Source organism: Entelurus aequoreus, linkage group LG04 (genome assembly GCF_033978785.1).
Source record: "Entelurus aequoreus isolate RoL-2023_Sb linkage group LG04, RoL_Eaeq_v1.1, whole genome shotgun sequence".
Lineage (NCBI taxonomy): Eukaryota > Metazoa > Chordata > Actinopteri > Syngnathiformes > Syngnathidae > Entelurus > Entelurus aequoreus.
Genome location: NC_084734.1, coordinates 85451424 through 85463949, shown reverse-complemented (window position 1 = coordinate 85463949; position 12526 = coordinate 85451424). Strand labels below are relative to the sequence as shown.

Here is a 12526-nt window from a genome sequence, read left to right as displayed (position 1 = left end):
TTGGCAGGCCGATATTATCGGACATCTCTATTAAAAGATCAATAATGCAGGACACCATTGATTTGAATTCTTTAATATTTTTGAGTAATCACAGTGAAAAGTTAAATAAAATCCCACTAAATATATTTGGGATCCAAAAGGTCTCCCACTCATAAAGTGATACATTTTTATTAGTTTTTTTTTTTTACTTTTCACACTTAAATTACGAGATCAACTTCAGATATATCTGTCCATTTTACGTTTGAACTATTATTTTGTTTGTTTTATGCTCTTTTGTCAAATAAGACTTTGATGTTTTTACATGGCAACCACACAATATATGCAATATTTTTTCCCACATAAAACATTTTAAAGTGACATTTTTTAAGTAATAATTCATTGTAACATAGATTTTTTGTATTTTTCCTTTTTTTTTTTCTCGAGCAATGGCAAAAAAAATAAAAATAAACAAAGACAAAAGAAAAAAAAACAGCCTGCATGGCAGCTTTGTGTCAACATTGCAACTTTTTCTCGTTAGATTTCACCTCATTCCACTTTTTAAATTTTTTTATTTATTTTTGCAATACTATCAGTTTTGCAATTTTTGCAGAATGTGTGGGGGGCCTGTAAACGATTAGCTGCGGGCCGCAAATGACCCCCGGGCCGCACTTTGGACACCTCCTGGTCTAAGTATATATTAAAAACAAGGCAGGTATTTTATTTAACAACAGCAAAAGTTTGAATATTTAATTAGGTGGCATACCAGTACCACACTTTGAGAATCACTGATATAGATGATCTTTGACCAGCTTTTTTGCAGAATGTCATTTAAAACCCATCAATCCATCCATCCATTTTCTGCCGCTTGTCCCTTTTGGGGTCGCGGGAGGTGCTGGAGCCTATCTCAGCTGCATTCGGGCGGAAGGCGGGGTACACCCTGGACAAGTCGCTACCTCACCGCAGGTCATTTAAAACCAAATCACACAATCAAACGTCTACAGTAGAGGATGCTGGTTCTCTGGAATATACAAAAAAGTATAATGTGAAGGGGAAAGTCTGGCCACCCGGTCCTTAGCTTTCTGGAATTGTGGCCCCCAAAACAATTTAGTTGAATATTCCCGCACTACTGTATATCAAATAAGGGGGTGATGGATAAACTTTCTATTAAATATTAAAAAAAACAACTAGGGATGTCCGATAATGGCTTTTTGCCGATATCCGATATGCCGATATTGTCCAACTCTTTAATTACCGATACCGATATCAACCGATACCGATATCAACCGGTATATACAGTCGTGGAATTAACACATTATTATGCCTAATTTGGACAACCAGGTATGGTGAAGATAAGGTACTTTTTAAAAAAATTAATCAAATAAAATAAGATAAATAAATTAAAAACATTTTCTTGAATAAAAAAGAAATTAAAACAATATAAAAAAAGTTACATAGAAACTAGTAATTAATGAAAATTTGTAAAATTAACTGTTGAATGTTAGTATTATTAGTGGACCAGCAGCACGCACAATCATGTGTGCTTACGGACTGTATCCCTTGCAGACTGTATTGATATATATTGATATATAATGTAGGAAGCAGAATATTAATAACAGACAGAAACAACCCTTTTGTGTGAATGAGTGTAAATGGGGGGAGGGAGTTTTTTTGGGTTGGTGCACTAATTGTAAGTGTATCTTGTGTTTTTTATGTGGATTTAATAAAAAAAAAATAAAAAAAACCTGATACTGATAATAAAAAAAACGATACCGATAATTTACGATATTACATTTTAACGCATTTATCGGCCGATAATATCGGCAGACCGATATTATCGGACATCTCTAAAAACAACTAGCTGAACTGTCCATTTATGCAGTCGCCCTGCACACACACACACACACACACACACACACACACACACACACACACACACACACACACACACACACACACACACACACACAAATTCACAAAACTCCTCAGCTTTTAACAGTCATGACTCTAATATTATGAATTAAAACTAAAATCCACTTTGCCTAGTTGGTTAATCATTTGCAGCAGAAGTAAGAGAGAGAGAGAGGCTAGCAAAACTATAAAAAAAAAAAAACTAAAAAAATCACACAAAGTAGTAATTAGCACAGTACCTAACAGCCCGTTCACTAGGAATGTGCTGGCGGGCACAAAATAGCTGCGCTGCAGGCACACAATGGGTGGATAAAGTTTGTACACCAAAGCATATTTTGATTGGGCCTGTGGATTGTGAAACGAAAAGTTGGTACAATAGGGGTTCATAAATGGTGGTTCCACTGTACTGCGAGTGTGTTGTAGCTTAAAAACACACAAAGCAGTTAATGTAGTTCAAACATAAATCAAATCAGCCAATTTTATTATTCTTTATTTTCCATCCAAATCCGCAGCTCGCTCTTCGCCAGCTGCATCCCTTGCAGAGGAGACGTTGTCCCAACACAGCTCGGACCAATCAGACACGAGGACTGAACACTCTGATGAGGATGGGGTAGAAAGGGCCCCCAAGCGCAGCACCACTGTCAAGACTACCAAGAAAGCTGCGGCGAAGACAGAGGTATGCATGCATTTATGTATATAGTACGTATCCCTGAAAAATGTATTTAGTTTTTAACCAAAATATGTAAGAACACCACCAACGTCTAGCAAACCTTACCAATACTTACCAATACGGGTATAGGAGACAGGAATAGGTGTTTGAGGAGCTGTGTTTGTCAGTTTAAGGAGGGGCTGGTCCCGTGTGTGTGTGTGTCTGTCAGGTTCAGGTGGTCCTGGTCCCGTGTGTGTGTGTGTGTGTGTGTATGCATTTAAGTGCATTCACCTGTGAAACAGGAGAAAGTAATGGATTAGGATGCTATATTTTTGTTAACGCTCTATGTTATGATACTCACCATATTGCCATCCAAATTGCGTTATTCTATGCCATTTTATTGTTGTGACTAAGGGTCGACCGATTATCAGTGCCGATGTTTGTCTTTTTGACATCAATATCATCATTTTTTTATCGGTATCGGGCAATAATACATTTTTTTACATGAAGGATCCCACAATTAATTGTATTTAAATGTTTGCCTTATTCATAAATCATATGGCAAACATTTGCGTTACAAATTGAGAACAAAAAATGAACATATGTGTTAGTAATTGCTATGAAGTGGGAAAATGGGTAGCTTCTTCCAACTCCTTTTTGGACATGTTGTAAAGGATTGAAAAAAAAACTGTGATGTATCATATTGAAACTATACATGTACACAAAATAAACTTCAACCTACCCACCAATATTTTAGGGTATCGAATAGGGGTGTGGGAAAAAATCCATTCGAATTTGAATCGCGATTCTCACTTTGTGCGATTCAGAATCGATTCTCGTTTTTAAAAAAATTGATTTTTTATTTATTTATTATTATTTATTAATTTTTTATTTATTTTTATTTATTTTTTATTAATAAATCCAACAAAACAATACACAGCAATACCATAACAATGCAATCCAATTCCAAAAGCAAACCCGACCCAGCAACACTCAGAAGTGCAATAAACAGAGCAATTGAGAGGAGACACAAACACGACACAGAACAAACCAAAAGTAGTGAAACAAAAATGAATATTATCAACAACAGTATCAATATTAGTTACAATTCCAACATAGCAGTGATTAAAAATCCCTCATTGACATTATCATTAGACATTTAGTTTATGAGATGCGATGCAAGTGTAAGTCACTGTGACACTATTGTTCATTTTTTGTAAATTTTTTTTTATTAATGTTTGTAATGATAATATCAATGAGGGATTTTTAATCACTGCTATGTTGAAATTGTAACTAATATTGATACTGTTGTTGATAATATTCATTTTTGTCTTACTACTTTTAGATTGTTCCGTGTTTGTGTGTCCTCAATTGCTCTGTTTATTGCTATTCTGAATGTTGCTGGGTCGGGTTTTGTTTTGAAATGGTATTGCATTATTATGGTATTGTTGTGTATTGTTTTCATAAAAAAAAAAAAAAAAAAGAATTTCCCCAAGAATCGATTTTGAATCGAATCGTGGGACACCCAAAGATTCACAGCCCTAGTATCGAACAATGTATTAAAATCCATAATCTACTATAAAATTGTTATTGTATTGTGATGTAGAAAAATCTCATATTTTTACCAATTTTCCAGATATTTCACATATTTTGAAATGCTGATGCTCCTCTTAGACACACGTAATGAAGGTGTTCGTGATATCCTCTGATGTTGTTTGGTGCTAAATTAACCACAACATTAGCGCCGCATTAAACATTAATGTCGCTCCTGGTCTGGCGTTTCCTAAAAATAACAACTTAAATCCTTACTGACATATACTGTTCATGTTTAAGTACGTTTTCCTGCAAATCGGCTCCCAATATCACCTCCTCAAGCCACCAAAAAGCGACAGGAGGTTTAAAGGCCTACTGAAAGCCACTACTAGCGACCACGCAGTCTGATAGTTTATATATCAATGATGAAATCTTAACATTGCAACACATGCCAATACGGCCGGGTTAACTTATAAAGTGACATTTTAAATTTCCCGCTAAACTTCCGGTTGAAAACGTCTATGTATGATGAACGGAAGTATTCGGACCCCATAGAATCCAATACAAAAAGCTCTGTTTTCATCTCAAAATTCCACAGTATTCTGGACATCTGTGTTGGTGAATCTTTTGGAATTTGTTTAATGAACAATGAAGACTGCAAAGAAGAAAGTTGTAGGTGGGATCGGTGTATTAGCGGCTGGCTGCAGCAACACAAACAGGAGGACTTTGAGGTGGATAGCAGACGCGCTATCCGACGCTAGCCGCCGACCGCATCGGTGATCGGGTGAAGTCCTTCGTCGCACCGTCGATCGCTGGAACGCAGGTGAGCACGGGTGTTGATGAGGGCTGGCTGGCGTAGGTGGATAGCTAATGTTTTTAGCATAGCTCTGTGAGGTCCCGTTGCTAAGTTAGCTTCAATGGCGTCGTTAGCAACAGCATTGTTAAGCTTCGCCAGGCTGGAAAGCATTAACCGTGTATTTACATGTCCATGGTTTAATAGTATTGTTGATTTTCTGTCTATCCTTCCAGCCAGGGGCTTATTTCTTTTGTTTCTATATGCAGTTAAGCCCGATGCTATCATGTTATCTCTGTAGCTAAAGTGTTTTGCCGATGTATTGTCGTGAAGATAAAAGTCACTGTGAATGTCCATTTCGCGTTCTCGACTCTCATTTTCAAGAGGATATAGTATCCGAGGTGGTTTAAAATACAAATCCGTAATCCACAATAGAAAAAAGAGAGAGTGTGGAATCCAATGAGCCAGCTTGTACCTAAGTTACGGTCAGAGCGAAAAAAGATGCGTCCTGCACTGCACTCTAGTCCTTCACTCTCACGTCCCTCATCCACAATTCGTTCATCCTAGCTCAAATTAATGGGGTGATCGTCGCTTTCTCGGTCCGAATCGCTCTCGCTGCTGGTGTAAACAATGGGGAAATGTGAGGAGCCTTTCAACCTGCGACGTCACGCTACTTCCGGTACAGGCAAGGCTTTTTTTATCAGTGACCAAAAGTTGCGAACTTAATCGTCGATGTTCTCTACTAAATCCTTTCAGCAAAAATATGGCAATATCGCGAAATGATCAAGTATGACACATAGAATGGATCTGCTATCCCCGTTTAAATAAAAAAAAAATCATTTCAGTAGGCCTTTAAGAGAACATATTTAACAGATAAATAAAGGTGTCCTGATACAACTTGTTCACTTTCGGTACGATACCAATATTGCAGCCTTAAGTATTGGCCGATACCGATATTTAACCGATTCAATGTCGGCATGACTTTTGTTTTTTTATAGAGTGGAATGTTAATTTGTTTTTTAAATCAAGTGAAATTAGTCAGAGAACAAATGAAGGTCTGAAAAACTAACCGTAATTCATTTGATCACAGTAAGTTGAATGATGCTGACTCGTTTGTTACTGGATAATTTTTAACACGCTTTTTCTGCTTTGGGAAGTTGATATTTATAAGTAATAAACTATAATCATTTGATACTACTCATTTGATTTTATTTGTTTTTTTGCAGTGTTTTACAATGCTATTTTGTTCAATTATGGACACTTATTATGTATGTCTAGCGTGTGGGCTATTGCGTACTTTGCTGTTTGTAGCTGCTGTAGCTTAAGCCTACAGCTTACCATGTTTATCTTAGATAAATGACTTGACTGGAATACAAAAGCAGACCAACCGTGTGTGCTTATAAGAGGACTGTTAAATGTTAACAGTCTGAGCTTTGCACAACTAACACACTGCAGGACTGCTCGTATTGGAGCTTATATCAAAGATTTTAGATGTATTTTTGTATGGTATAGAACAGGGGTCACCAACGCGGTAGCCCGTAAGGACCAGATGAGTCGCCCGCTGGCCTGTTCTAAAAATAGCTGAAATAGCAGCACTTACCAGTGAGCTGCCTCTATTTTTAAAATTGTATTTATTTACTAGCAAGCTGGTCTCGCTTTGCCCGACATTTTTAATTCTAAGAGAGACAAAACTCAAATAGAATTTGAAAATCCAAGAAAATATTTTAAAGACTTGGTCTTCACTTGTTTAAATAAATTCATTATTTTGTTTACTTTGCTTCTTATAACTTTCAGAAAGACGATTTTAGAGAAAAAATACAACCTTAAAAATGATTTTAGGATTTTTAAACACATATACCTTTTTACCTTTTAAATTCCTTCCTCTTCTTTCCTGACAATTTAAATCAATGTTCAAGTACATTTTTTTATTTTATTGTAAAGAATAATAAATACAATTTAATTTAATTCTTCATTTTAGCTTCTGTTTTTTCGAAGAAGAATATTTGTGAAATATTTCTTAAAACGTATTATGATTAAAATTCAAAAAATTATTCTGGCAAATCTAGAAAATCTGTAGAATCAAATTTAAATCTTATTTCAAAGTCTTTTGAATATCTTTTAAAATTTTTGTTCTGGAAAATCGAGAAGAAATAATGATTTGTCTTTGTTAGAAATATAGCTTGGTCCAATTTGTTATATTTTCTAACAGAGTGTAGATTGGATTTTAACCTATTTAAAACATGTCATCAAAATCCTAAAATGAATCTTAATCAGGAAAAATTACTAATGATGTTCCACAAATTCTTTTTTTAATTTTTTCAAAAAGATTCAAATTAGCTAGTTTTTCTCTTCTTTTTTTCAGTTGAAATTAGAATTTTAAACAGTCGAAATTGAAGATAAACTATGTTTCAAAATGTAATTGTCATTTTTTTCGTGTTTTCTCCTCTTTTAAACCGTTCAATTAAGTGTAAATGTCATTAATTATTAATAATAACATAGAGTTAAAGGTAAATTGAGCAAATTGGCTATTTCTGGCAATTTATTTAAGTGTGTATCAAGCTGGTAGCCCTTCGCATTAATCACTACCCAAGAAGTAGCTCTTGCTTTCAAAAAGGTTGGTGACCCCTGGTATGGAAACACCCCTACGAATAAATGTCTTTATTCCTCACAATTCTAAGGGAAGCATTTAAAAACGTTTGCTATGCGAGTTCTGTTATTTTCCTGTTGAACCACTTTGGGAACTCAATGGCTTTCTGTAACATAGCATTATCTTTCTTTCTTGCATGCGTGTGTATTGGTGACATAACATAACATAACATAACATAACACGTAGATGCTTCATTGAGCGGGTTGATACGTCAGCGTGTGCATCAGATCTGCCCTGTAAACTAATGCCAGCCAATTCTGGCATATCTGCAAAACTTGGTTACAACCAACATTTTTTGCAGCAGATTCCCAACAATAGCAGAGCAGTCCTGTTGTAATATAGAGGATATTTTGCATGCGTTTTTTGTAGTAGGTGCTTAAAACAGCAGAGGGTTGCTGCTTTAGTATCTGCTGCAGTTTGTTTTCTTTTTTTTAATGGGGCATTTTAATACAAACACTAAAACACACTAGCAGTCCTTGCATGTATCCAGCGACATGGCTGCTTGCACGTCCAGGCATACTTTTAAGAGGCCTGTCTGTTTTGAGTGTTAACTACAAAACCAGTGAAGTTGGCACTTTGTGTAAATAAAAACAGAATACAATGATTTGCAAATCTTTTTCCAGCTATATTCAATTGAATAGACTGCAAAAACAAGATACTTAACGTTCGAAACCGGTAAACTTTATTTTTTGCAAATATTAGCTCATTTGGAATTTGATGCCTGCGACATGTTTCAAAAAAGCTGGCACAAGTGGCAAAAAAGACTGAGAAAGTTGAGGAATGCTCATCAAAACACTTATTTGGAACATCCCACAGGTGAGCAGGCTAATTGGGAACAGGTGGGTGCCAGGATTGGGTATAAAAGCAGCTTCCACGAAATGCTCAGTCAAGGATGGGGCGAGGGTCATCACTTTGTGAACAAATGCGTGAGCAAATTGTCGAACAGTTCAAGAACAACATTTCTCAACCAGCTATTGCAAGGAATTTAGGGATTTCACCATCTACGCTCCGTAATATCATCAAAGGGTTCAGAGAATCTGGACAAATCACTGCACGTAACATTGAATGCCCCTGACCTTGGATCCCTCAGGCGGTACTGCATCAAAAAGCGACATCAGCGTGTAAAGGATATCACCATAGGGCTCAGGAACACTTCAGAAAACCACTGTCAGTAACTACAGTTCGTCGCTACATCTGTAAGTGCAAGTTAAACCTCTTCTATGCAAAGCCAAAGCCATTTATCAACAACACCCAGAAACGACGCCGGCTTTGCTGGGCCCGAGCTCATCTAAGACGGACTGATGCAATGTGGAAAAGTGTTCTGTGGTCTGACGAGTCCACATTTCAAATTGTTTTTGGAAACTGTGTAAGTCGTGTCCTCCGGACCAAAGAGGAAAAGAACCATCCGGATTTTTATAGGCGCAAAGTGGAAAAGCCAGCATCTGTGATGGTATGGGGGTGTATTAGTGCCCAAGACATGGGTAACTTACCCTATTTTTCGGAGTATAAGTCGCACCGGAGTATAAGTCGCACCTGCCGAAAATGCATAATAAAGAAGGAAAAAAACATATATAATCGCACTGGAGTATAAGTCGCATTTTTTGGGTAAATTTATTTGACAAAACCCAACACCAAGAATAGACATTTGAAAGCGCAACAGGCTGAATAAGTGTACGTTATATGAGGCATAAATAACCAACTGAGAAGGTGCCTGGTATGTTAACGTAACATATTATGGTAAGAGTCATTCAAATAACTATAACATATAGAACATGCTATACGTTTACCAAACAATCTGTCACTCCTAATCGCTAAATCCCATGAAATCTTATACGTCTAGTCTCTTACGTGAATGAGATAAATAATATTATTTGATATTTTACGCTAATGTGTTAATAATTTCACACATAAGTCGCTCCTGAGTATAAGTCGCACCCCCGGCCAAACTATGAAAAAAACTGCGACTTATAGTCCGAAAAATACGGTACACATCTGTGAAGGCACCATTAATGCTGAAAGGTACATACAGGTTTTGAAGCAACATATGTTGCCATCCAAGCAACGTGTTTTTCATGGACGCCCCTGCTTATTTCAGCAAAACAATGCCAAGCCACGTGTTAGAACAGTGTGGCTTAGTAGTAAACGAGTGCGGGTACTAGACTGGCCTGCCTGTAGTCCAGACCTGTCCCCCATTGAAAATGTGTGGTGCATTATGAAGCCTAAAATAGCAGAAGGGAGACCCCCGGACTGTTGAACAATTAAGTTGTGCATCAAGCAAGAATGGGAAAGAATTCCACCAGAAAAGCTTCAAAAATGTGTCTCCTCAGTTCCCAAACCTTTACTGAGTGTTGTTAAAAGGAAAGGCCATGTAACACAGTGGTGAACATGCCCCTGTGCCAACTTTTTGCAATGTGTTGCTCCCTATAAATTCTAAGTTCGATTATTTGCAAAAAAAAAATTAAGTTTCTCGGTTCGAACATTAAATATCTTGTCTTTGCAGTCTATTCAATTGAATATACCGTATTTTTCGGACTATAAGTCGCAGTTTTTTTCATAGTTTGTCCCTCAGGAGCGACTTATGTGTGAAATTATTAACACATTACTATAAAATATCAAATAATAATATTTAGCTCATTCACGTAAGAGACTAGACGTATAAGATTTCATGGGATTTAGCGATTTAGGAGTGACAGATTGTTTGGTAAACGTATAGCATGTTCTATATGTTATAGTTATTTGAATGACTCTTACCATATGTTACGTTACCATACCAGGCACCTTCTCAGTTGGTTATTTATGCCTCATATAACGTACACTTATTCAGCCTGTTGTTCACTATTCTTTATTTATTTTAAATGGCCTTTCAAATGTCTATTATTTTTTCCCCAAAAAATGCGACTTATTCTCCAGTGCGACTTATATATGTTTTTTTCCTTCTTTATTATGCATTTTCGACCGGTGCGACTTATACTCCGAAAAATACGGTAAGTTGAAAAGGATTTGCAAATCATTGTATTCTGTTTTTATTTACGAATTACACAACGTGCCAACTTCACTGCTTTTGGGTTTTGTAGAAGAATCTTATATTTGCTGTGCAAAGAACACAAACTATTCCAGGAAAACTAGGAAGAAAGAAGGGAAACTTGATGGCAAAAAAACAACAAGGATTAGATGTATTATACGTTTTACCTCCAGATGGTGCTAAAGACAAACTGTAATATGCTGTATTGTCTCTCTGCTTCACCAGTTTCTCTTCCCTTTTTTTTATTTCTTACATTTCCTGTCCCGCTCCTCTCTTGAGAAGACTCAATCCAAAACGGTGAAGAAGCCACCAAAGAAAAAGACCACAGCGAGTGCGGAGATGCCGCCGTGAAGGTCTCTGTCCATGTCCACTCGGACCTCTCACAGCCTGTCAGCACACACACACACACACACACACACACACACACACACACACACGGTCTGGATTTAGATTTAGCTTAGTTCTTACTCTGTGCAGTCGGCGTTCCCAACATTTCTTAGTTTATCTTTATGATTGTAGGAAGTAACCTGATCATCCTGTCACTGAGAAGACTTAAAAAAAAAATAATCTCTGTTTACTTTGATTTTAGTGCATTTTAAGCCGCTAAGGGAGTCTGACTGGGCAAAGTTCAGGTTCGGTCCTTAGCAGGATCTTCTCTCAACTACTTGTGTGCCTCCTGTAGTTGCAGCCCTTATCTAATTACAGTCTCTGAAGGTTGATTTCACTTCTTATTTCTTCTTTTATATCATTTGCCTTGTGGAGAACTACATGGCAATAACTCCAACTGCACAGACGTGACTGCATTTTTAACTTTTCCTCCTCCTTTGTTCTTTCCTGTCTGGATAGAGAGTTTGGCCCATGGTCTTATTGGGTTCAGTTGTGCCCGCGAGAGAGCATGTAACGCTTCTTGAAACCAATAGAGGGAGACAAAGTCCACCTCAACTGCTGGCAAAGGTGAAGACTGTAAATAATAGTGGCAAAGTGTAAATACAATGCGAGCTTGCTTGCCTTATTCTCCGGGCTTTCATCTGTTTACGCATTTTCACTACTACGTCTCAAGTTTTAATGGTTTGACTTATTTTTGTTGTTCGTTCCTCTCTTTTACGAAGACACTAATGCACACCACTGCGTCTTTTCACCCACATTGACTGAAAGGTCTTCACAGGCCTACTGCTGGAACATTTCATGGGAAGAATTCCTTCTTTATTTTGCGTTTTTATGTGGCGTTCATGCCACACTTGAATATTTATTAATGATTTTTCAGCTTCGAGTAGTATTGTGCACTGAGTTTCTCAGTTGTCTATTTGTGCCAATTCACCAAATTTCCTTGTGAAACACACAAAGGTGTGTGTGCTGGAACAATGGTATCTTACTTGGTCATGTATCGGTAATAAAACTGCTATTAAAGGAGAGTAAATGGATTTGTGGTTTTGGTATTTATCCAATCGGTGAGAATATATATGCATTCTTGTTTTAATCAGACCTGACCTGAAACTAAATATTGCTTACTTTAAAATGAATCATACAATTTACTGAGGCTGTTCTGATACAACTTTTTCACTTCTGGTATAATATTGATATTTGAGCCTTGAGTATCGGCCTATACCAGGGGTCGGCAACCCAAAACGTTGGAAGACCCATATTGGACCAAAACTACCGTAATTTCCGGACTATAAGCCGCACCTGACTATAAGCCGCACCAGTTAAATTTAGGGGAAAATACAGATTGCTCCATATATAAGCCGCACCCGACTATAAGCCGCAGGGTTTTGATGTGTAATTAGCGTAGTATATAGGGGTTCCTGCTACCACGGAGGGGATTGTCGGGACAGAGATGACTGTTTGGGAACGCAAAGCGTCCCATTTATTAACAATAAATCTTTCAATCATTCAATCAAACTTTCACATCTTTGACATGGCGAACAGCATACGTGCAGAGTACAAATAATACAATGGTGCAAAGTAATACAAAGTGCACGCCTGTACGTTATCAAA

At 37.1% G+C, this 12526-nt stretch overlaps 1 protein-coding gene across 1 annotated transcript in view; it reads left to right on the top strand.

Annotated features, from left to right (window-relative positions):
* reep2 (receptor accessory protein 2) overlaps positions 1–11952 on the top strand; it is a 37563-nt gene extending 25611 nt beyond the window's left edge. Inside the window, exons 7-8 of the mRNA XM_062045903.1 lie at positions 2400–2563; positions 10814–11952. Coding sequence (XP_061901887.1) covers positions 2400–2563; positions 10814–10882 — 233 coding nt within the window. The 3' untranslated portion in view covers positions 10883–11952. The remainder of the gene's footprint in view (positions 1–2399; positions 2564–10813) is intronic.
* The last annotated feature ends 574 nt before the right edge of the window (positions 11953–12526 follow it).